The 26,079-nt window shown below is 39.0% G+C and overlaps 1 protein-coding gene across 17 annotated transcripts in view; it reads left to right on the top strand.

The window, feature by feature from the left end:
- Positions 1-21,346, top strand: part of ADGRL2 (adhesion G protein-coupled receptor L2) — a 377,345-nt gene extending 355,999 nt beyond the window's left edge. For 5 of the 17 annotated variants that reach the window (XM_030207171.1, XM_030207170.1, XM_030207174.1 and 2 more), the window contains 4 exons: positions 9,553-9,681; positions 10,098-10,194; positions 15,773-15,901; positions 19,160-21,346. In XM_030207171.1, the coding sequence (XP_030063031.1) occupies positions 9,553-9,681; positions 10,098-10,194; positions 15,773-15,901; positions 19,160-19,911 (1,107 nt within the window). In that variant the 3' untranslated portion in view covers positions 19,912-21,346. Of the gene's footprint in view, positions 1-9,552; positions 9,682-10,097; positions 10,195-15,772; positions 15,902-16,134; positions 16,217-16,681; positions 16,700-18,496; positions 18,550-19,159 lie in introns of those variants that run through there. The other 12 variants (XM_030207179.1, XM_030207183.1, XM_030207185.1 and 9 more) reach the window with 9 other exon arrangements.
- Positions 21,347-26,079: the final 4,733 nt, after the last annotated feature.

Here is a 26,079-nt window from a genome sequence, read left to right on the forward strand (position 1 = left end):
CATTTTGGGATTAAGACATGCTGCATCTTGAATTTGACACCTCAAACTTGTCATTTTAAGGCCAGACATAAAGTTTGCATATATATAGGGGATTTGGAAAGATAGAGTATCCTTTTCCCCTTCCTCTTATACTTCATTGTTCTTAGAATAAGTGGAGTCAGTATAAGTGATAATAAAGTATATGTCAAGTGTGAAAGAGCTTAACCTGCAGCAGGAAGATTTATACCTTAAAAAAAATATTCCTAAGCTGCCATTTAGGGTTTTTAAGGTTTCAGTGCCTCTCAGTAGATATCATCCTGTCCCTGTCTGCATATATAATGTAGTCTTTTTATTCTGTTGTTATGAGCCGGTCACTAAATTGAACCGAGAAATAGAATTGTGAAAGTGAAAACTATTATGTTTTCAGTCCTGACGAGATGATAGTTCTGTTGCTTCCATCAGTTTTGAACAAGCTGTAATTTAGAGATAATGGCAATGCAATGTGCAGTACTGACTGATAATGTACATTCACAGCAACGTGGGCATAAGCGACCCTAGAGGGTCTTGTTTCGGTAAAATGCAGTTCTGATTGCTATTGTCTTATGTTACATTGCGTTTCAGAGCAGCTAATAACCATTAATAGTCTGACACTTTTTCTGAGGTTCTCTAAGTCATTTCGTGACCTATATGTGTAAACATCTGTGTTCATTATTCATATGTATATATTCTTGTGAACATATACATCCTCAAATATAGGATTTATTTACCGCCTTTTTGAAGGAATTCACTCAAGGTGGTGTACAGTAAGAATAAATCAAACGTGCAGCCTGTGTCACTGCTTGTGTGTGTGTGTGAGTGAGACTAACAAGTTAGTTATTCCTTCCATTAAAGGCCTGGTTGAAGAGCCAAGCTTTAACCTACTTCCTGAAGTAGAGATAGTCTTGTGTTAAGTGGAGCCTTTCAGGCAGTGCATTCCAAAGTGTGGAGGCTACTCCGGCAAAGGTGCATTGGGTAAACCACATATTTAGATGATATGTTAGCACATGGAACCTATATGAACAAAGCATAGAAATAAATAACTAGATTCAATAATTGGCACCCAAATTTGGACACCAAAGGAAATGCATGCCGAGTGCTATTTTATAAACGGTGCACCCATTTAGGTGCCATTTATAGAATAGTGCATAGTGCTGGGATCCACGCTCAACTTTGGGCATGAGGATTTGCACCAACTGAAACCTGGTGTAAATCCTTGCACCTAAATTTGACACAGATCCCTCAAATTCTATAATACTGACCCATCCATGCCCCTCCCATTGCCATGCTGTCGTGTTCTCGAGGGACTTGGCATTCTGTCAGGCTTCTTCCCCGGGAACCCTGGGTACGTGAGTCCTTGGACCACGGCCGAGGAGCGGCAGTGGCAGGCAAGATCACCTTTGGAGCAGAGAAGAGACAAGGCTGGACTGGAACCCCGGACTGGAGTCCTGCACTGGAACACTCGGGACTGGAAGGCACCGGACCGGAACACACTAGAGTAGGCTTCACCTACGCTTAGCTGCCCTTCCCCGAGGGTTGAGCCCTCAGGTTCGAGCAGCCGGTAGGGCTTACAGGAAAACCAGAACTGGAACCAGCAACAGGAACAACCGGAGTCAGAATCCCGCGGTGCTCCCAGGTACCTAGGCTAAGGCAAGGCAGACAGGCAGGGCAGAGGACACAGGAGCTACATACAAGCTAAGCTCAAGGGAATGGGAATGACAGCTACGCTTGCCAGAGGAAGGGTTAGACTGGAGCTTCAGTAGCTAACAGATAGAAAGGAGAGAAATGGCTGCAGCATCAGCCGCTGACCAACCTCAGACAGGGAGCAGCACCACTGCACAGGGATAACAGAAAGGCTAGAAGCCCACAGGGAATAATAAACACAGAAAGGCTAGAAGCCCACAGGGAATAATAAACACAGAAAGGCTAGAAGCCCACAGGGAATAATAAACACAGAAAGGCTGAAAGCCCACAGAGCAGTAAACACAGAAGGGCCAGAAGGCCCACAGAGCAATAAACACAGAAGGGCCAGAAGGCAAGGCCTACAGGTGATAGTAACTCGCAAAGCAAAAGGGCTGGAAGCCAACAAGAAAAGATAAGGAAAGCTAACTGTGCAAACAGCACACTAACCTCGGGACCTAAGGCACTGCGGAGGCATTGGCAATGCAAAGGCTCAGAATGCCAGCACAGCACTTCCTTATGAAGTCTCTCACTGATGAGGTCACCAGCAGCAGAACAGAAGCAGGAAGTACCTTGACCCCAAAGAGAGGCTTGACACACATAGGAAGTGAGCACACAGGAAAGACAAGCAGAAGCCATCTTGGAAGCTGGCATAGAGCCGGTGGCAGCCATCTTAGATGCTGGCTCCCTAGAGAGGCATAACCCACACAGGTGAGGTCTAGTGAAGTAATCAGCACACAGGTCCAGAGACAAGACTAACACATAGACAGACAGAAGCCAGCAGAGCTGCTGGCCCCCAGAAATGAGGTAAGTCTGAGAGTGGTCATGGCCACAGATGTGACACATGCTCCCTTTGTTAGGCAAGACCAAACAATCGCATAATTACATAAAATATAGCAGTTGCCACATGACATGAATCTTGCCCACAGAACTTGCAAAGGTATAAACTTACTCATATTAGTACTAGATCAATTTATTTTCAAAGTGCCAGTATTTCTCAAACATCCATTGCATGCAGATTTGTATTATGCATATTAATTAATGGAAATCCTTAAACCTGCAATGAATTTGAATGAGAGGCACTGCATGCAAATCTATTATGCCTGGTTAATGTGGCTAGAAGGTGTGGAAGAGGCAGTGGAAAGAACAAAGGAAATGCCACCTGGAGTGGCGGCTCCAGGGAAACCAATGCTAAAGGTGCCGACAAACAGGATAAAATTTGTTCACAAAGCAACCTAAAGTGGCCACATTTCCGCATTAGCCTGCATCAAGATTGAAGACTTGCTGACTGAAATTCTTCTGATCTCATGTAGTTCTGCACAAATTTACAACACATTTGGCTCTAATAAAAAAAAAATATGTTTTAGTAACTTCATTGTATACTCCCTCATTTTTGTGCTTTTTGAAAAAGTAAAGCAACCTATGTGTACCCATTCTATTCTACTCTTCATAGACCTCAGTTGAATCTCCTTAAGTTGCCACTAACTAGAAGAGCCCTAACCTCTTTCATTTTTCCTTGTAGGGGAGTTTTCCCGTGCCTTTTTATCATCTTATTTGCCTTTCTCTGTACTTTTTCTGAGAAACTGGTGCCTAGAATTGTCAGATCACGGAACGATACAGACACATTAGTATATCCTCCATTTTATTCTGCATTCCTTTTCTAAATAATTCCTAACAGTCTATTTGCTTTCTTGGCTGCTTCTGCATTCTGAAGCAGTATATTTCAACTTCTTCTCCAGGCCTAGATCCTTTTCTTGACTGTTGACTCCTAATGTGAAACCTAGCCCTGTGTAGCTTACAGTTCGGGTTGCATTTTAAGGGACCACCCACTCCCTGGCCTGCCAGTGTCCCTACCATCATTACACCCGTTTTTCATATTTGAAAGGAAACACTTAAACGCTATTGTGTAATGGGACATATACTCACCAATCTGCTATTTTTGGCCTGTTTCAGTGCCGTTCTTCCATTATTATGCTTTCCTACACTGAAAATTTGGCGGTAGAAATAGCTCATAATGCTAGCTGCCATATATAGAATTCCCTAGATGACCTTTTATCAACTGGATGGTAATCATATCTGGCACTCGGTACAAAAGACTGCAGAAACCCCTATGTTGCTGTTGGACTGCTGTCTGCATATTAATATTGGTGAGTTGCGTATTTAAAGTTGCTAAGCAAATAAGGATGCTTAAACAGTCCCTTAAGTGTATTATATTTACTTTAGACGATTGTTTAAATTTTCTTCTCAGTGAACCGCAAAGGGCCCAGAATTAATCTATTGCTAAGAGTTACTCACTTAGGGCCCCTTATACTAAGCCGCGTAGGTGCCCACGCACACCCAATGTGCACCAAATTGGAGTTACTGCCCGGTTATCGTATGGCCCTTGCGTTAATTTCAATTTTGGCGCACTTCTGAAAAAACATTTTTTTCTGGCGCGCGTAGCAGATGTGAATCAAGTGGCTTCTTCACATGCGTAGGTCATTACCACCCAAATTCTTTACCACTAGGTCTATGGCTAGCGGTAAGGTCTCAGACCCAAAATGGATGCGCGGCAATTTTGATTTTGATGCACGTCCATTTTTGGCAAAAAAAAAAAAGAGGCATTTTTTTGCAGACACGCTGAAAAATGGATCTGCACATGCCCAAAACCCACGCCTACACTACCGCAAGCCATTTTTCAGTGCATCTTTGTAAAAGGATCCCATAGTGATGAAAATCCCCAAGTAAGCCCTGAAGTGGAAATTTTCTTCATATCTTTATTTGCTTAAAGACCTATAAATCAAGAATGAGCCTGGTGTGGATGGGAGGAAACATTGACAGAAAGCTTTTTACCCATTCTACTGCCTTTTACTTATTTTATAAATAATAGCTGAAATATCAGTTAAACCCACAATCTGTTTTCTCCAGTTTTTAAGATGTAATATTCCAGCATGTCTTACCTCACAATCTTCCCACAAACTCATTCTTCCAGTTCTGTTCATCCCCTGATCTCTCTCCCCTCCAGACTCACACATCCATTCTGTCCCCATTAAATTTCTTCTGCCATTTGGATGCCCAGTCTTCTAGTTTCCTAAGGTTTCCCTGTACTTTTTCACAATCTACATGAATTTTGACAACTTTGAATAGGTTTGAAAATCTAGATACACCGCATCAACTGGCTCACCTTTATCCACATGTTTATGAAGCAAATTGGTGAGGCAAGACATCCCTTGGCTGAACCCATGCTGACTCTGTCCCATTAAACCATGTTTGTCTATGCATTCTGTAATTTTATTCTTTACAATAGTTTCTTCTATTTTTCCCAGCACTGATGTCAGGCTTACTGGGCTGTAATTTCTCAGATCACCCCTGGAACCCTTTTTAAAAATCGGTGTCACATTGGCCACCCTACAATCTTCAGGTACTACTGATGATTTTAATGAGAGGTTACATATTACTAACTGCAGATCAGCAATTTCATGCTTGAGTTCTTTGAGTACCCTTGGATGTATGCCGTCCAGTCCAGATGATTTTTTCTTCACTCAACACGTAGTTAAACTCTGGAATTCGCTGCTGGAAAAGGTGGTTAAGGCGGTTAACTTAGCGGACTTCAAAAAAGGGTTGGACGGCTTCCTGGAGGAAAAAGCCATAGAATGTTATTGAATGGACGAGGGAATACAGTATTTCTAGGATGGGCGGGACAAATTGCTTGTTCTTTTGGCCGCTGTCAGTGACAGGGAGCTGTGCTCGATGGACCCTTGGTCTGTCCCAGCATAGCGATGCTTATGTACTTATGATTTACTACTCTTTAATTTGTTAATTTGACTCCGTACATCTTCCAGGTTCACCGAGATTTCTTTCAGTTCCTCCGCATTGTCACCCTTGAAAACCATTTCCGATACAGGTAGATCTCTTGCATCTTCTTCCGTAAAGACCAAAGCATTTGCTTCAATGTCTCTGCTATGGCCTTGTCCTCCCTGAGTGCCCCTTTTGCTCTTTTGATCTTATGGTCCCATGGAGTCCCTCACAGGTTTTCTGTTTCTGATGAACCTGAAACAGGTTTTACTGTGAGTTTTTGTCCTCAGCAAGTTTTTCTTCATATTCTCTTTTAGCCTTCTTTATCAATGCTTTCAATCTAGCTTGACAGTGCTCATGTTGCTTCTTATTTTCTTCATTTGGATCCTTTTTCCATTTTTTAAAGTATGTTCTTTTGGCTCTAATAACCTCTCTTGCTTCACCTTTTAACCATACTGGCTGTCGTTTGCTCTTCTTTCCACCTTTGTTAATATGTGGAATATATCTGGTCTGGGCTTTCACAATAGTATTTTTAAACAATGTCCATGTCTGATTTAAAGTCCTTACCTTTGTGGCTGATCCTTTTAGCTTCTTTTTAACTATTTTCCTCATTTTGTCATAATCGCCCTTTTGAAAATTAAATGCTGCTACAGTAGATTTCCTCAGTGCCTTCACTCCAGCTATTAGCTCAAATTTGATCATGTTAGAATTACTTTTTCCCAGCAAATGCAACACCGTTACCTCTCGTACCATGCCCTGTATTCCTCTAAGGACTAGATCTAAAATAACTCCCTCTCTTGTTGGTTCTTGGACCAGTTGCTCCAAAAAGCAGTCATTTATTATATCTAAGAATTTTACCTCCCTTGCTGAGTTTAAAGGGGGTCTGGATAGATTCCTGAAGGAAAAGTCCATTAATATTAAATTTGGGGGGTTTTGCCAGGTTCTTGAGGCCTGGATGGACCTTGGGTCTTTTCCCAGCGTGGCAGTGCTTATGTAACATTTATCTAGTCAATATTGGGGTAATTGAAATCACATTGAGGGACAGAGTGGAAAGTAGAGTTAACTGCTCTGCATTCTACACATGAGGTTAATTAGCAAGTCTCTGCTTTTCTGTGTGCATTTATTAGACAAATGGTGACATTTGTTTTCTCCTCTGTAGACATGCTTGCTCCCCAAATTAGTATTTTGCAACCCTCATTTAGGACCCACTCTCCTTAGGCACTGTTGAACTATATGAATTATGTATTTTTCTTTGTGCATAACAAATTACCTTAACAGCAAGTAAAAAGTTTATATATATCAGCTTGGGGGGTGTGTGCTTGGTTTAAAAATATTTATCCTATGAGCTAATACAGGATGCAGTGATGCATGTGTTAGGGTGGGGGGAGGGATGGAATAATCTCTGGTTTTTCATTTGATTTGATATGCAAGAGTGAATGGAGCAGGGAATAAACTTCAATCCATAGGATTTTTATCGGACTCCTGTACAGCAAACAGGAGAAAGCAGACCCAACTGGTATGCAGATATAATTCTTTATTTCCAAGTACCCGACATGGCCACGTTTCACCAGGCTGCGTCAGGGGTGTAACATACACAGAAAAAGCAGCCTCAGTTGAAGTCCAACAGAAAGAAGATACCTAAAAGGAAGGATTTCTTTTCTCCCAATGCCGCCATCTGGAAGAGTCTAACCATAAAACTTTGTTTTATTGGTTTTTTTCTTGTTTTTTTCTTGTTTTTATATTTTCATCATTGCTTTTTCTGGTGACTACATTTTTTAAGGGGGGGGAGCTACAATTTAGTTGCAGTTCACAATATTTCACTCAGTTGGTATTTGGATTACCAAGGACACTGTTGTGTAACCAGGGGTGTGCTGGTAAATTTTTAACAACAGGCTTTTTCTCCGGACGTAGCCAGCTCTGCAGTTGGAAGAGCTATGGGTGGCTGGGGTGGTGGGGAGCAACACGCCTCTCTCTCCTCCCTCCCTTCATGCGGGCAATAAATGGACTGCCACCACTCCCAACGTCTTGCTCTGAGCAGCATGCTGAAACTTCTCACACATGCTGGCGTAGTCCCAGCCTGCTGCTCAGAGCTGGAAACAAGGAGCGGAGAGCAGCAGCAGTCTATTTACTTGGCTGGTAGGGCTCAGCATCCCCACCAGCAAAGTGAAAGAGAATTCAGCAGGGGGCCCAAGCCCACATTTTGGAAGCCAGTTGTTAAAGTATTAGATTGTAAGCTCTTTGAGCAGGGACTGTCTTTCTTCTATGTTTGTGCAGCGCTTTGTATGCCTTGTAGCGCTATAGAAATGCTAAATAGTAGTAGTAGTAGTAAAGTAGCTGTGGAGGGCCCTACTTTAACAACCGGCTCTCAAAATTCTTAAAAACTTAACAACCGGCTCTTGCGAGCCTGTGAGAGCCTGCTCCAGCACACCACTGTGTGTAACACACCTTGTAAAGTGTCTGCATGAGTCTATGTGCAGTGCTATCCACACCTTATCTGGATTGATTTGTTGACTCCTGAGGCAGGTGCACCTGCACTGAAATGCAGATCTGCATTGAATCTGACTAATTAAGTTGTTTTTTACCCATGAGTTGGAACTGTATTGGTCCTCCCCTGCTTTATTTTTTATTCTTTGCAAGTTGAACCAGGACATATTACAGCACCCTACAGCTACTCACCTGGGAAAGACATTCAGAATAAAAGGCTCACATTCATGTTTTTCCAATGTATTAAAAAAATTGTGAAAAGGGATGCTACAGTGGAGGAACAAACCAAAAACAAGACACTCTTACAGATGTAACATAAAGCATTTTGATAATGGTGCTTAGAGGAATTTTCAGGAGCATACAGGAATGGAAATCTTTCAAAATTTAGAATAATCAAACTCTTTGAGACTGACACAAAAGGATTTCATAGACATATTGGCTTTCTCACCTATTGCCAAATATAGGGCCTTTGAACTGTTAAGTGTTATTTTTTCATCAGCTGTGTCTATTCTTCCACCCTTTCATTGAGCTGTACTAAGAACTTAAATGAGTTTGTACCATTTAAACCCAGTGTAACTGCATTTTGTTCTCCGCTGATCTGATAAAGAGAAGATAACTCTTGAAAGCTTGTCAAAGATACAATAAGTTAGTTCAGTAAGAGATGTCACTTACACCTTGGTTGCTGAACCTTATTTCTATATTTCCAATAGAAAGAACTTCTTTGATTAAGACATCTAAAGGGTACATTATTTAGCAAAAGTATTCTTCAATAATTTTAAAAGATTTTAAAAAGAGATAAGAGCATGATCTTGGAGCTGTTTCTCTAGGAAGAGACAATTTTGGAGGATATTTAGGAAGGATTTGCTTTACTTGAGGGGGGGGAGGCATATCTTACTGTATACTAAACAATGGTTATGTTTTACAGTGTTTGGAGAAAGGTATATCTTAAAACAAAACTATGCCAAGAGATTATGCAAATGTATCTTATGAATATTCATGTCACCTGAGTATTGCAGTTTACAATAGAATTCTCAGTCCCCACACTAGAAGTAGCAGAATTGTTAGTGAATTCAGTGTTCTGTAGTAATTACTTGATGAAGCTAGCTAGTTTTCGTAAAAAGAAAGTGAGAGTCAGTGCCACATCAGTTGAGAAATATTTGCTATTAAACAGCTGAGTGTCCTCTAATTTACAAAGAATGATTCATTCATTAGAGAAATTGCTCCTTCTAAAACTGTACACATTAGCAAGCTGATTTCAAGTGTTGACCCAACATATAATGACATGAGGATTAAAGAGCTTTGCATGCCTTTGAATTGTAAGTTGGTCAAATATATCTAACTAAAGTAAACTGAATTGGAAAAACACCCTGGAGAGGAATTCCTTTTTAGTTAAATAATAAATGCTGTTCAGTAATTAAGCCTTTATGTCAAGCAATGTGGGAGAAGGGTCTGTCTTGCATAGACAGAGGTCGGCTGTGCATGGTTTGCTAGTTCAGCCTATGTACAGGCTGCATTGGGATGCGGAATGCATCTAGCTTACTCAAGGGAAATATATATTTGTTTTAAGTCAGTCAGTGTTAATTTCTTCATTCGCCATAGGTTCGTAAAGAATATAGTAAATGTTTCCGGCACTCCTATTGCTGTGGTGGATTACCAACTGAGAGCCCCCACAATTCAGTGAAAGCATCAACTACGAGAACTAGTGCTCGCTATTCCTCTGGCACACAGGTAACAAAGACCTTGACAGCATCTTTTAATTAAGCTTATTTATAGAAAGCCTATAGAGACATGTTCACTTCAGATGCACTAATTGTCTTCTCATTATAATGATCTAGATGGCAAAATACATGCTTTTTCCTTTTTGTGGGATTGATTTGTTTTTAAACATCTCCTCAAGGTTTTTCTTACCATTCTTTCTTGTGCAAACACCTTTTTTTTTTAATGTAATTATGGGATTCATTTGTGGTGCAGAAGTCACAGAAGTATATTTTTTTCCTAATTGGAAAGTTGTAGGTTACGCTTTCTGTGGCAGGTGCAGGGGGTGGCTTTTGAGATAAGCAGTTTACTGAGTTTTCAGCCAGGAGTACAATGGAGGGGGGTTTTTTCCCCCCACAACCAACCTTGGTGTTTGTTCTTATTAACAGTCTCGAATAAGGAGGATGTGGAATGATACTGTCAGGAAACAGTCTGAATCTTCCTTCATCTCAGGTGATATCAACAGTACTTCTACACTTAATCAAGGTGAGTAGTGCATTAGCTAAATGTAAAAGAACTTGAGGATTTGTCTTTGAATTTAGAAGAAAATCTATGAACATGTATTTCTGCGTTAGAATTAAATTTACAAATTTTCAAGGGTAGATTTGAAATCTTGTTCCTTCCACATGCTTATCTACTCCAAACTGACTTTATCCCTTTCTGGAAATCATATTCAAATACAGTTGAATAAAAAACAATAATATAATTGTATACATTCCTTTACATTTGCAGGTTAATTCCCAGATACAAATATTAGCAAAGATATATTAAGGCATGAGAGATCATGATTTTTAGATCCCATAGTATTTTTCATTGATATTAATATAGAAATTTATCTATACAAGGAGCCTAATGTTTGAATTGTGTACAAAGTAGGTATACTGACAAGATTTTTCCATGTAATCACTCACTAGTCTTGTAGCAAAACGCTTCCAATATAGTAAACCAACATATATTAGCTCATTTTCAAATCCTGACATAGGGCTGCAAAGGAAGTTGAACCATAATTTCTAAAATAGTTGTTTCCTCCTTATAAATATTAATGTTAATCTCTTACTATAAAGTGATGATAGTTACATTGAGGGCACTTGAAAGTGTTAATAGTATAAAGTATCTCATATTAGGATGTTCCATTTATGTTATAGCTAAAATTGACATTTGGAGAATATACAGTGTCCTTGACAGTTTAAGATGTTTCCATTTTGCAATTTTTTGAAGTTAATTCAATTTAATGTTAGTAAAATGATGTTATTTTATAATAAGGTTAGCATAATCTTTCAATAAAAGAATTCTCCATTGAGATCTCAAGGATTTTGCTCCCTGATAAAACATTGTGGTCAGCACAGAAGTATTAATATTTAAAGTAGAATATCTTCCTGAATAAGAACCTAATAAATTCAGTTTTATAAAAATTCATGAGTTCATTGTCTGGTCAGCCAGTGTGCCTAAGTAGCATCAGACCTAAAGATGTGAAAGTAAATAGTATTAATACATTTCAGTCCCCCAGTGTTTGTCATTTTTACGTCACATATTTCCTTTCACTTATATGCATAAATAGTACCATCAGTTTAAACAGTTTAACCCAGGCTGTCGTAAATGTGGACTAAGACACACACGTTAATGGATTGGTCCTATTAAAAATGAATAGTGCTGCAGCAACTTATGTCTGTGGCAGTCCGTGTTGTGAATCGGTCGTTTTAATAGATTGCCTTAATTTAAGTAAATGTTCTGCTAGTACGGTTGGTTACAAGCAGATTCAGTCCTTTCAAAGAGGCTGATATATTGAGCTTTGAAGTGAATGTACAGAACAGGGCTTTGCAGAGAAAATAATACAAAATACACACAAATGTGCAAAATAAAAGTGCTAAACTTTCATAAAAGTAGTAATATAAATTTTTCATGCATAGTCTCTTACATATAAAAGGTTATTTAAATTCTAATGGAGTTGCTGCACTGCAAGGGCATGCAAAGCAGCTTAGGAAAGTGCACGTTTTTGGTTCATGTTTGGCTCGTTGGGGGAGATTCTATATATGGCGCCTAAAAAATCAGCATGGAAATCAGTCAACTAAATGTATTCTATAAGCGGCACCTAGATATAGACACAGTATATAGAATATGCTTAGTTGATATCTCAGTGCCTGAAACTACATGCCTCCATTTACAACAACGAAAATGGCATAAATTCCAGCATGTAGATTTAGGCGCACTGGGCCATATTCTATAATTATGTGCATAAGTTTCAGAACGCCCATTTCCCTGCCCATAATCACATCCCTTTTTGCCTGTGCGCGTTAGAAGTTAGGCACACTACATTATAGAATGCGCTTAAGTTCTAATTATTGCCAATTAGTGCTCATTATTGCTTAAGAGCTGTTATCAACGCTGATTAACTTGTTAAACCAATTAAATTATTCACGTTGTTATAGAATAACACATGGTTTAACCTATGGTAACAGGCAAACTACCGCACAATCCTTTAATGCATTTGTGTAGTAGCCAGCTACCATATTCTAACTTCACGTTAAGGGGAGCATGCTATAAATGGCACTGGCTTTTTGACACCATAAAAAATTGGAGCAGAGTGCTATTTTATAAACGGAGTTCCGAGTTGAACATCATTTACAGAGTAGTAATTAGAACCCATTTAAAAACATAACAAAAGAACATAAGCGTTGCCACACTAGGACAAACTGAAGATCCATCAAGCCCTGTATCCTGTTCCCAACAGTGGCCAATCCAGGTCACAAGTATCTGGTAAGATCCCAAAAGAGTAAAACAGATTTTATGCTGCTAATCCTAGAAATAAAGCAGTGGATTTTCCCATGTCCATCTTAGTAATGGCTTATGGACTTTTCTTTTGGGAAATTATCCTAACCTTTTTTTAACCCTTGCTAAGCTAACTGTTTTTACCACTTTCTCTGGCAACAAATTCCAGAGTTTAATTACACATTGAGTGAAGAAATATTTCCTCTGGTTTGTTTTAAATTTACTATTTAATGGCTTCATTGCTTGCCCCCTAGTCCTTGTATTTTTGCAAAGGATAAACGAGTGATTCACGTCTACTCAGTCCACTTCACTAAGTATTTTATAGACCTCTATCATATCTCCCCTCAACCTTCTTTTCTCCAAGCTGAAGAGCCCTAGCCTTTTTAGCCTTTCCTCAAAGGAAGTCATCCCATCTCTGTACCTTTTCTAATTCTGCTATATCTTTTTTTGAGATGCGGTGGTCATAATTGCACACAGTATTTGAGGTGCGGTTGCACCATGGAGCGATACAAAGGCAATACAACATTCTTATTTTTGTTTTCCATTTCTTTCCTAACAATGCCTAACATTGTATTTGCTTTCTTAGTTGTTGCTGCACACTGAGCAGAGGTTTTCAATGTATCATCAATGATGATACCTAGATCCTTTTCCTGAGTGGTGACCCCTAATGTGGAATCTTGCATCATGTAGCTATAGTTTGGGTTCTACTGTCCCACATGCATCACTTTGCACTTGCTCACGTTATACGTCATCTGCCTTTGGGATGCCCAGTCTCCCAGTCTTATAAGGTTCTCTTTTCAAATTTTCTTGCAATTTAACAACTTTGAATAACTTTGTGTCATCAGCAAATGTAATTATCTCACTAGTTATTCCCATCTCTAGATCATTTATAAATATATTAAAAAGCAGCGGTCCCAGCATAGACCCCTGGGGAACCCCACTATTTTATCCTTCTATCTCATGACTCTCTAATTTCCTCAGGAATCGTTCATGAGGTATTTTGTCAAATGCACCAAAAGTTGGGCGCCGGTATTTACACTAGCTGAATCCTGGTATAAATGCTGGTGTCCAACTCGGGGCATTCTATAACCCCACTTCCACATTTTAGGAATGCCCCTGCGACTTCCCTGGCCATGTCCCCTTTTGAATTGCACACTAGGAGATGTAGGTGTGCAGGGTTATAGAATAGGGAGCGGGGAGATGCACAGGGAAATTTTCAATTGCCAATGAACTGCAGTAACTGATTAATATCAATTGTAATTAATTGCTCGTAAGCTAATCTTGCGTGCAGTCTGATTTCAGTGCCAAAATCTCAGAGCCACATATATAGACTCCAGGGATAAATGCTAAACTCCTTTACTGAAAATGGAACCTAAAGTTTTTTGAGATATGCTAAGAAACTTAGGGACCGTTTTACAAAGCTGCGGCAAAAAGTGGCCGTAGCGCGCCCTTACGCAGCTGATCTTCCATTTTCTGAATTAATGGCAGTGCGTTAATGTTTCCATTAGCACGCAGCTATTAACAAAAATTAGCACATGACCCCTTACCGCCACCTATTTTGTAGGTGGTAAGGGCTTGCGTACTAATCCTGTGGTAATGAGTTAGCATGCAGTAATGGAGCTACACTAATTGATTAGCACAGAAATGCCCATTCTGTGCCCTAGACACGCCCCCTGGGTAGCATGCCGTAGTGTTGCGCACATGTCAAAAGTACCACAGGGACACCTCAGCGCTCCCTGCAGTATGTAATTTTAAACTGTGGTAAGCATTCAGTGCTTACCACAGCTTGGTAAAAGGACCCATAAATGCACTTCAGTGAATATATATATCCTTAAAGTAGCCTATCAAGGGACAGATTTGCAAAACAAGTATTTGAAAAAAGGTTTTTGGTCCTGTTTTTCACGAAAAATAAAGATGTGTTTACTAGTGCCTCTTTCGTTGAGTGGCATCATCAAGGGGCTGCTAGGGGCCTCAAATCCCTTTTGAGCCAGTGGTCTACTAATAGCCACCTCTTCAGTCCTGAGCCGGTGCTAAAATTGAAATATCACCCTTTTACAAATAAAACAAATAATGCTCCTTAGCACTTCCCAGACCCTAGCCTTACCCCATAGAAGTTACTCCTGTAGGTGGAAGTAAGTGATCTCCATCCATTCCTACTCCATGCATCCACCCTGACAATAAAGTGTTGCCTGACCTCTGCCACTATGCTCATTCCTGCCACCGACAGGAAACTCTTTCTATGGGTTTTCCCAAGTGTCAAGAATCACTGAGGAGCTTCACTTTCTTTAAAAGATGGGTGGGACTGAACAGCCAGGGACTGCATTTTTTATTTTCAGTTTTAGCCTCAGATTGGCGCTAAGGCAGATGTGTTTGAGTCTTTAATCTACCAGAGGTTTGATGTCCCTCTAGGAGAGGTGCTTCTGACATGTGATGCAAAAGAGCACAGCTGTTTTTAAATAGTTATACATTGCCATGACCAGAATGCACAAAAAAATATTGTCACAAAATTTAGCTATGGAACAGATAAGCCAGGAATTATTTTGCATGCACAGTTAAATTTTGTGAAAAATGGCTGCTTAAAAACAAAATTAGAGAGCTAGTATATTAGCCTTAAGGTTTGTTGAACTGGAATACATAAAACAGAAACTAAATAACTGTTCTGTTGATTATATAGCTTGATATCAGCATGTTTGTGATCAAAGGAATGAACCATCAAAGATATATGATTGTCAATAAATTGATATAGTATTGTATTTTTAAAATTTTGCAGCATGTCAGCTTTTGCATATAGTGCACCAGGCTTTTGGCAGTTTCTTTCTTTCTCCCTGGTTTGAAAAGTTACTTTCCCTTCTGCCTTTATCAGTGTTTTTATTAACACAGCTGTTCTCATTAGGGATTAGCCAACACCTGTAAACTTGTAAAGTTCAGAATTCCCTGATCTGGACCGTTGTGGTTAAGGCTCCTAATATTAAGCTGTAACATCTTGAAACATACTGTGATCTCAGTGTCTTTAATTGCCATTTCTTGTTTCAAAGTGATTTTGTATAAATTGGTGAATGTCATACTCAGCAGGTGTTTACTTTGGGGATTCAGGAAAGCACCTGTGAATCAGTGAAATTTTAGCTGTGTTATCTCTTTCCTGCCTTCAAATTAATAGTTTTAAATACAATCAGACATTGCAAGCAGAATTGCTGTTGACATTGCTCATGAGAACAAAAGAGAACAAAAAAAACTTTATTAAAGTTGTCAAAAAAAAAATTAGAAAACCAATGTCTTTCTCTCTGTCTCTTTGCTTTAGGAATGACTGGCAATTACCTACTAACAAACCCTCTTCTTCGGCCCCACGGCACTAACAACCCTTATAACACACTGCTGGCTGAAACAGTTGTATGTAATGCCCCTTCAGCTCCTGTGTTTAACTCACCAGGTGTGCTTCTGCTTATACTCCGATAAAACTGCATTTCTATGTGACCTAGCATCTATATTTAGGTAGCTGTAAAGCTCATCTTGCAATCTCCTTGTTCTGTAACCTGTTTGTCTGTTGATTTCTAACAGATACTGCAGCCTTGCCTGTGTCAGGCTTGTAAAACTGCACTATATTATAGTAATGTCTTAGCCAACAATAGTATGTACCAATAATTATCCGTGTCTTTAACACAGGTGGCATAAATCTTAATATACTATTGCAGGACTGACAGCACATGGTCTGAGAGCCCATCTTCAAGATATAAATCATTTAGAGGTACCATGTCTATGTAATATTAGGCTCACTTGACTTCTAAAGGCTTATAGATGAAATCAGCTGATGAAGTTGGTTCAGTCATAGTGCACTGCCAGAGGACTTATCATCTATGCTGTAATTAATTGTAACCAATAGCAAAGCAAACTATAGTATTGTGCAGCTTTATATAGTTCATTTACCAGGAGAATTTAAAAAAAAGCATAAAATGCAGTTGAAAGGCAGAACAGGTCAGATTGCAGGATTAGTTTGTATGTCAACTTAAGTTTTATGTTTATTTGAAGCAGTAGATATTTCATGTTTCTTCATTATATAGGCAATTGAATGTAGTTTAGTTTCTTTACTTGCAAGTCTCCAAATGTATAGCAACATAAAATCCTGTTTGAATGGCAAGAATTTCTTTTTAACTTAACTACAGTTTCTGTTTTTATTCTCTTGTTTCCCTGCTTTCCCTATGCTTTCCTCTAGCGACCTACAGAGAGACAAGTATGGGAGTAAAACTTAACTTTGCCTATCAAATGTAAATTTTTTCAGCATGGTTTTTAAGAGGCACAATTAAAAACATAAATAACCATCATAAAGTAGACTCAGCGGGCAAGTGGTTCACAATTTGCTTTTCCATTTCTAGCCAAATTCTTCGCACTCCACCCCCAAAAATACATTTAAATATCTTTTCCATGCTGTCCATCAAGTAATGACCATAGATATGTGGCAAGCATGATTGATAATTGATTTGCAATGCTGAAATAATTTGCTGTTAAAAAAAAAAAAAGCATTGTCTAACAGAAAGATTTCATAATCTGCTTACCTTTCCCACAGTAATCTTGCTACAGGCTATGGAAAGACTTCAAGTGCATTACTTGATTATGGGCTGCAAAATCTGCCTCTTTAAACCAAACTGTGTCCTAGTGTACTTAAATCTGCAGCAAAACCTATTCTTGAGATGTGAAATATTGTCTCACACTTTCCTCTGTGGCATTGAATGAACACGTAAAATATATCTAATAAATAACCCTCAACATAATTATTTTCACAGAGAATGAATCTGTAGTCTGCATGCCCCCACTTTTTTTTTTTTTTAACATAAATCCTGTATGTTCCACACCGGTAAACTTTTTAAAAAGTAGTGTCATGGAACATGGATGGAATTACAAAACTACAAAGTTAATCAAAGTTAGTAAGAACTTCTAAACAGCCTCCATCGTCCCTTACATGTAATTTGGGACACATGGAAATCTGGAACTGAGTAAAACTGGCAAATTAAGTTTCAAACGAATATCCCATTACAGGGGATTCAAATATCAGATTTTTTTCATTGCAAAAGACTTAATTTGGGGGGGGGGGGGCAGCAATTTTTGGTAGAGATGTTTTATGTTAAGTTAAGCTGCAGCTTTAAGTGTTGAATGATTGTAGAGCTAAAAAAAATTACTTTACCTTTATTCAAACAAGAATTGTTTTATATCTAATCCTCCAAGCCTTGCATATAATGCAGCAGCCTCACAGTGGTCAGTTTCATTGAAATAATGTCACTCCATCAATCTAAAGACATTTCTATAGATAGGGCTTTCTAGGAATACATACAAATCTGAATCTCCATGAAGGAAGCTGTTCAGTTCTCCTTTTATTCCACTCCTCAGAAATGGTTTTGGTTTTTTTCTGGGTTTTAGTTTTTTTTATTTTTTTTGTTCCTTTTGCTTGCCTGTTTGTTTTTGGCCTGGGCAAATCTGTAACGTCTAGTCTACATGTATTTGTCAATAGAAAATGCATTTTTATTTTGTATTTCCATGAAACCATTTTGTCCTAATTGACCCTTTTTCTATTAATTTCTTTTCATTACTGTAGCTCTATCTATTCAGTCATTCCTCCAGCAGTAAAAAAAATTAGCCATGGAAGACCTCCTCCCATTTCATACCAAATATTTACGCTTTGGTGTAATTTCTGTGACCCATGCCCACAGAAATTCCTGACATTTCTGCATTTAATCCTTAAGCCCATGATATTTGTGGGCCAAAATCCTAATTGCCTTTTTGGGGTTCATTCAGTGCTGTCACTGTGACTGATGCAGACTGCAGGCTGCAGGTGAACTTTGACCTTCAGAGGCCTGGGGCAGTTGCTGGCAGACAAAATTATTAGTACAAAAACTTACATAAAGTAGCAAAAAGAAGGCTTTTATTGCTATTGCTAGTAATCTAATTTGCTGAACCCTTGCTTCGACTAAGTTACTGAGAAGCGTAGTAATTCATCATGTTACAATAAATCATTTTACTTTCTTTTATATATCAGCTACTTTTAGGCCAGATAGCCTGAGCAGACAGACATGATGTGAGTTGTCCAAAGTGAGTCATTCCACCTGCTGTCTATCGTGTTTTGGATGATGCTTGTAGGCCCTTCTCCCTTTAGTGTGAAAGATGGCTGTCCTTGTTTAACACAAATTCTTTTGTGTTTGTCCATTTTTCTCATTCTTTTCTTTACTTCATCTTCAGAAAAGGAAACCTGTAAAATCTATTTCACTAGTTGCTTGCCAGTATGTGGGTTTGTTGTATATTCAGTTTTATATGTGATTGATGCCTTTCTTTAATTTAGTGTTGTTTAGGACAAATTCTGTTTTGTGTTTTCTTTTCTAAATCATGCTTTTCTACTTAAACTGTTAATGTTATGAATTAATTGTTTTGCATCATGTATGCAAGGGCATGAGGAGTAAATCATTCCTTATGGAAGACTCAAAGTTGACAAAATTTGTAGCAAAAATCCCATATTTTGATAGTTATATCTTTCCCACAAGGTATGCAACTGTTTGCAGGGAGAAATAAGACAAATGTCTGAACTGTTTGCTTCAAGTACAATTTTGTCCTGAACTACATTAAAGACTCTTGTATCTAAGGACAGTAAAGCAAATCATGAAAGGTGGTTATGTGATCACCAAATCCTGTTCATTTTCTTTTCCAGGACATTCACTGAACAATGCCAGGGATACAAGTGCCATGGATACTCTACCGCTAAATGGTAATTTCAACAACAGTTATTCACTTCGTAATGGGGACTATAACGACAGCGTACAAGTTGTAGACTGTGGACTAAGCCTGAATGATACTGCTTTTGAAAAAATGATAATTTCAGAACTAGTACACAATAACCTACGGGGCAGCAGCAAGAACCATAACCTTACACGCACACTACCCCCCAAAGTTGTTATGGGCGGGAGCAGTAGCGAAGATGATGCGATTGTAGCAGATGCTTCATCTTTAATGCATGGCGATAACCCAGGATTAGAGATTCACCCTAAAGAGCTGGAGGCACCTCTCATTCCCCAACGAACTCACTCCCTTCTGTACCATCCACAGAAGAAGGTGAAGATGGAGGGTACCGACAGCTATGTTTCACAACTAACAGCTGAAGTTGAGGATCACTTACAGTCCCCGAACAGAGACTCGCTATACACAAGCATGCCTAATCTGAGAGACTCTCCTTATCCTGAGAGCAGCCCTGATGTTGAAGAAGATCTTTCACCTTCCAGAAGAAGTGAGAATGAGGACATATACTATAAAAGCATGCCAAATCTTGGAGCTGGCCAACTTCAAATGTACTATCAAATAAGCAGAGGCAATAGTGATGGCTATATTATTCCTATTAATAAGGAAGGCTGCATTCCTGAAGGGGATGTTAGAGAAGGACAAATGCAACTAGTAACAAGCCTTTAATAATGTGTCAAAGGAACACATGGCCACATGCAGGTATTAAAGACTTTAGTGGCAGTCCAGAGAAGCCTTCACCCTCCCCCTCATATCTTCTGGAGGAAACGATTCTGCTGACTCATGGCTCTCCCATGCTGGAGAGGATCAGATCTTGCAGTTCTGTGAAACTTTTTTTTTTATAAAGCAAAAACTTTGTACATACAGAGTATACTAAAAATAATTATTTGTTACAAAGAAAAGAGATACCAATAAGGTATTTAGGATATCTTCTGCTGCTGACTTCATTGAAATTGTGAAAATAGAGTGTCCTATCCAGCCATTGTTTTGCAGCAGTTTCTGAACTAGATTTGTAAATATGGCTGCGCCATTTTTGTAGACCTACATTGTATTATATACAAGATGTAGGCTCTAAAATCCTGTGGGACAAACTTACTGTACCGTACTGTTCCTAATGAGACTTGCAAAAGCAGTAGAAACCCTGCAGTTCACTGCAAACCTAAGGCAAAGATTGAAAACAAGTCTAACCACTAGCAATCAAGCCACAGGCCTTATTTCATATACTTTCTTGACTGTACAATAACCTCTTCTCATGAAAAATGGCTAAATAAATTATATTTTGTTCTATTGCTAGAGTAAAAATACATTTGTGGCCCAACTGAATTGTAATTATCATTAAAATTTTAAAGAGTTTGAAGAAAATATTGTGGAAAAATCTCTTGGTTGCATATTTTGAGACATTTTTTACACTCTGTTCATAATAGTATGCTAGACAGGTTCTAATCAATTTCACCTCTTTTCACTGTAAACAGTATTCTGCTGTTCAAAGTTAGTTTTGTTGTTTTCAAGTTTTATTGCCAAAAGAACATGCATTTATGGAAGTGCTCCTAAACCTGTCCTGGAGACACACCTAGCCAGTGGATTTTCAGTATATGCAAATGTATTTCATGCATATTCATTGTGATAAACCTGAGAATATGACCGGTTTAGATGTGCCTCCAGGAAAGGGTTGAGAAGCAGAAGAAAACTGAAGCCAGTTGCGCCGTGATTTGCACACATTAGGAGAATTCTTGCAAAGATTGTTAATCATTTCATTATAGTTCTTTAACAGAAGAACAAAAAAGGCACTGATAGTTGATCAGAAGGATTTTAATGTGTAATCAGTGCCTGATTTTATTTTGTGGGGTTTTTTGTTTGTTTTATAAAGTGAAACAAATGCAGACAACCCCTCCCCCCCCCCGGTAAATACTCATCCAAATTTATTCTGCCAATATTTAGGAATTAATTTATTTTATGATAACATTTTAATGAAGTGTAAATTTCCAGCAAAATTCAGCTTTTTTCATCTTTGTGTAAACCTTGTTAATAATGAGCCCATCACTAATATACAATGTAAAGTTTAACACCTGTTTGAGAGCAAATAAATGTGAATTTTTTTTTTCAACTAGGATAACACGTGCATTATTATATAGGAACTATTAAGTTGTCTCTGTGTCCAGCCTTCTCCCATATTTTGTTTAGATCTGTTCCTTTCACATTTTCCTGTAAAATGGGGAAACAGATGCTGTCCATTGTATATTTTTATTGAACAGGGATAAGAAGTCAGTGCACCCTTTGGTCAAATATATAGGCATAGCCCAACAGTAACTATTTTTTTTTTAATAGATTGTGCTTTTTTTGCATGTGGTAGTTGTATCAGTTTTTGCTTAAAATTCATGCTTGGTGCATTCACAGTAGTTGCCTTTATTATACTGAGGAATTTTCCTTTCAAATGCAAAGTTTAGGAAATTATTTTGCTGTCATTGTTCCCTACACGCCTCAAGTCTTCCGTTATAGTATTGTAGCAGATCATAAGTTGTGCATAACCACTACAGCAGGGTTCTGGAATGTTGAATAGCAGTCAGGTTCTAATTGCCATGATCAGAGCATCACATACAACACAGTGATAGAACAAAGGAAAAAAAATACTGCATACTCAATTCTCATTGGAATTAGCTCATCAATTAATAACGTATTTCTAGGTTCATTGAAGGGTCTGGCCGTGTCATTTGTGTTAAAGCCATTGGAATTAGTTCATCAATTAATAACATTATTTCTAGGTGTAGGACTGGCTGTGTCATTTGTGTTAATGCCATTTTAATGTTCTACTACACTGTCCATAGAAGATTCTTGTTCAAATGCAAGATAATTCTATAAGTGGCAGGCTAATATTCAAGTAGCTATATGGTCTCCAGTGCATAAATAACTCTTCTACTTATGTATTTTCAATGCCTATATAGATAGGGGCAGGGTAAGAATCCATCTAAGCAGACTGACATTATTCTTGTGACAAAGGAGCAGAGGAAGGCCAATGGCAAGAAAGTATCTCCTGGATTCTATATGTGGTGCCCAAATTTGGGTGCCAAAATTTGCATGTAATCAAAGATGCAAATTTAAATTAATTAGCTAAAAAGCCATTAGCTAGCAATAAATTGTTAACATTCAATTGTACTTAATTGGCATTTAGATGTTGAACGTACATATTCCTGAGTGCTGTTCTATAATCTCACACACCTAAATCCCCTAGCGCACAACTCAAAAGGAGGCTCGGCCAGGGGTGTGGTAGGGGGGCATTCCAAAAATTTAGGCATGGAGTTTATAGAATACTGCCATTCTCGCGCCCCAGTGCCAAGAGTTGGGAGCCAGAATTTACGTCAGGTTTCAGCTAGTGTAAATACCAGCACCCAAATTTGGGCTCAGGAATGGGCTTGGAGCAATATTCTATAAAGAACACTTAACTCAGCTATGCGCTGACTTTTTCTGGTACCCAAATTTGGGTGCCATTTACTGGATCCAGGTCTGTCTAGATAAGGGCACTAGCCTGACAAGCAGGGAATCACAGTTCAAATCCCACTTCTGCTCCTTGTGACCTTGGGTAGTCACTTAACCCTCCATTACCTCAGGCACAACTTTATATTGTAAGCCCTCTGGGGGCAAGAAAATCAATACTGGATCTTAATGTAACTCACCTTGAACTATTCCTAAAAAAAGGTTTGAGCTAAATCTATAATTCAGCCACTTTCCAGACAATGCAATACAGCAACAGCAGTCACTCTGTTCTAATTATATTCAGCAATGTATATCTAATAAGTACATAAGTATTGCCACACTGGGACAGACCAATGGTCCATCAAGCCCAGCATACTGTTTCCAACCGTGGCCAATCCAGGTGACAAGTACCTGGCAAGGTCCAAAAAAAGCTCAATATATTTTATGCTGCTTATCCCAGAAATAAGCAGTGGATTTTCCCCAAGTCCATTTTAATAATGGTCTATGGGCTTTTCCTTTAGGAAGCCGTCCAAACATTTTTAAACCCCGCTAAGCTAAACGCCTTTACCACATTCTCTGGCAATGAATTCCAGAGTTTAGTTACACGCTGAGTGAAGAAAAATTTACTCCAATTCGTTTTAAATTTACTACTTTGTAGCTTCATTGCACGCCCCCTAGTCCTAGTATTTTTGGAAAGAGTAAACAAATAATTCACGTCTACACATTCCACTCCACTCATTATTTTATAGACCTCTATCTTATCTCCCCTCAGCCGTTTTTTCTCCAAGCTGAAGAGCCCTAGCTGCTTCAGCCTTTCTTTTTAATTTAAATCTTGGTGCTGGCATTTAATGCAATGGTTGCCACTACTGAATATCGACACCAGGTTGCCTAGGTTGTGGAAGCACGTAGATGCATATCTGGCACCTCTTTTATAAAGTCAACATTTGTATCAAGGTGTCTTTGTAAAATGCCTCCCTGAAAACAGGCACATACATTGTCACTTGCTCTGAGGTAGGTACAAATGGTCTACCTAAATTTGCACAGATACAGTTGTATTTTGTAACAAACACATATATCTTGCAACTCTGCCCCAGCTCTGCTTACCGTCTGCTTGTGCCAGATTAAAGTATGTACTATGGGGTCAGTTTAATAAGGGCTGCTCAAACTAAGGCGTCTAAAATTAGGACGCTTAACTTCTATAATGGCACATTATCGCGTCTAATCTAAAATAGAATACTAGCAGAAGTTGACAGGTGCCCAACTTTAGGCTCTACCACTTATGCCATGTCTGTGATCATGGCTGGTGTAAATGTGCATTTCCTAAATGCCACAGATCCTCACACAAATGGGAGTATTCTGTAAAGCGCATGCTAAAATAGTGGGAATGCCTGTGACTCGCCAATGCCCCTCCAATGGGAATGCCCCCTTTGTTGTTACACATCAGATCACTTTGGTGAGTGCCTAAGTGTACTTACATGCCTAGTTACCATTTTACCCATGTTTGGCGTTCAACTACCATTATCTCCCATTTCAGCGCCAACATTTGAGCACCTAATTGCCTCCTAACTTTAGTGTGCCATATGTTGAATTGCTCCCTAAGTGTGCTTTTATGCTCATTTGCTACCAGGCAATTTTATAAGCACTTAGTTCTGAACTGGTTCCAATTTAATAGAGTGTTTGAACATCTCTTTATTCCTTAATGATTGCATCTTTTGTGATGTGCTATGTTTTATCCTTAACTGTTTTTCTAGTTATTAATTCATCAAATGGATTATATCTCTGAAATCTGTACTTCTTCAGAAGGAACACTCACATTTTCCACCATGATTGTACTATGTCAAATATATTGTTTTAATAAAATGAGTTACAATTTAAATCATTAAAATGTTAACCAGGCCTATTCATAATATAGCAATTACTTAGTAGAAGGGCTGAGTGTTCCTTTTTGAGACATCTCCAATAACTGCTCAAAATGCAAAGTGAGCTTGAATTCTGTACACAAACCAATCTTTACTTTACCATTCTACTAAGTTATTGATGTGAAGCTATTTGAATTTCTCTTGCGTGAAAGAATTCAAGTCATAGTATAAAACTGCATGAAATTATCACTGAATGTGATGATCGATTTTGGCAAGATGCTTCCTAGGTCTTATAATTTGCAAATATGATACTTCAACCTCTGTTCGTTGCATAATGAGTCCCAAGAGTAAATTTTCACTTTCTCATTTGCAACAACAAAATCCATAGATTTCTGCAGATCGCAGTTGAGCCATCCTGCTATTAGGGATGTGCATTCTCTTTTTCTCACAAATGATACAATGTAGGAAATAGTGGCTTTTCTGCACCCTTTTCATGGGGCAGCTTGTGATCTCTGTGTGAACAGTTTATAGTTTATTAAGCTATGTATATGAATGGGATCCCTGCATTTCTGCTGTCCTCTGTGATTAGCTCTTATGTACACCTGTGTTTTGTTCTCAGTGCCTTTTGGACTTTGTAGTTACTGCTTGCCTCAGGGCATGCTCGGAGATGCAAAATTCCCCCCTCCCTCCCATTGCTCTTTTGAGGAGATTGAGAGATGGAATCTGTGCCTAGGTTATAGATACAGCAGGTTGAGAGACCTGAATCTCTCCATGCTGAGGCAGTAAACTACTGCTTGTTTTTTCCTCTCAGGGTAGCAATTCAGAGTGAATTTTTACCTGTTTGACTGCTGTGCGGTTACCATTTTGTGGCTGGAAGGTTACCTGTGCTATGCTGTGGTGTGGTACTGATAGTGCTGTGTTTTCAGTATTTCAAGCACCAGCCATTGACAGTTCTCCCTCTGGAGAGGGGCTGATCACAGACTGGGACTCAGAGGAAGATGCACTAAAGTCGTCGGTAATTCCCGTTTCCTACCGATTCCATAGCGAATCGGTAGGGAACGGGAATTCACTAAGGAAAGGGAATGCAAATGAGCTACTCGTTGTAGCTCCATTGCATTCACCATTACCTCGGTAGCCAGTCGGAGAATCGGGACGTCCCTTTCGGTTATGCTCCTCTTCTTGGGTCTCTTCAGCCAATCAAAGCGCATCTAGCTTGCTGGTGTCAGCTACACGCACTCTGATTGGCTGAAGAGACCTGGAAGAGGAGCATAATGGAAATGGACATCCCGAACTCCGGATCGACTTGAGTCGCAGGCCCCCGATTCCCTAATCCCTTCTCGCTGCTACAGAAGGTGAGCAGCGCAGGGGAGACAAAACTAAAAAAAAAAACGGCGAAAAAACAAGCGCAGGCAGAGTACGTCCATAATGGACGCTCCTCACGTGTGCTCGCTGCTTTTTTTTCTTCCTTTTTAAAATTTTTTTGGGGCTCTTTTCCTTTCCGATTACCTCA

Source organism: Microcaecilia unicolor, chromosome 6 (genome assembly GCF_901765095.1).
Source record: "Microcaecilia unicolor chromosome 6, aMicUni1.1, whole genome shotgun sequence".
Taxonomy (NCBI): domain Eukaryota; kingdom Metazoa; phylum Chordata; class Amphibia; order Gymnophiona; family Siphonopidae; genus Microcaecilia; species Microcaecilia unicolor.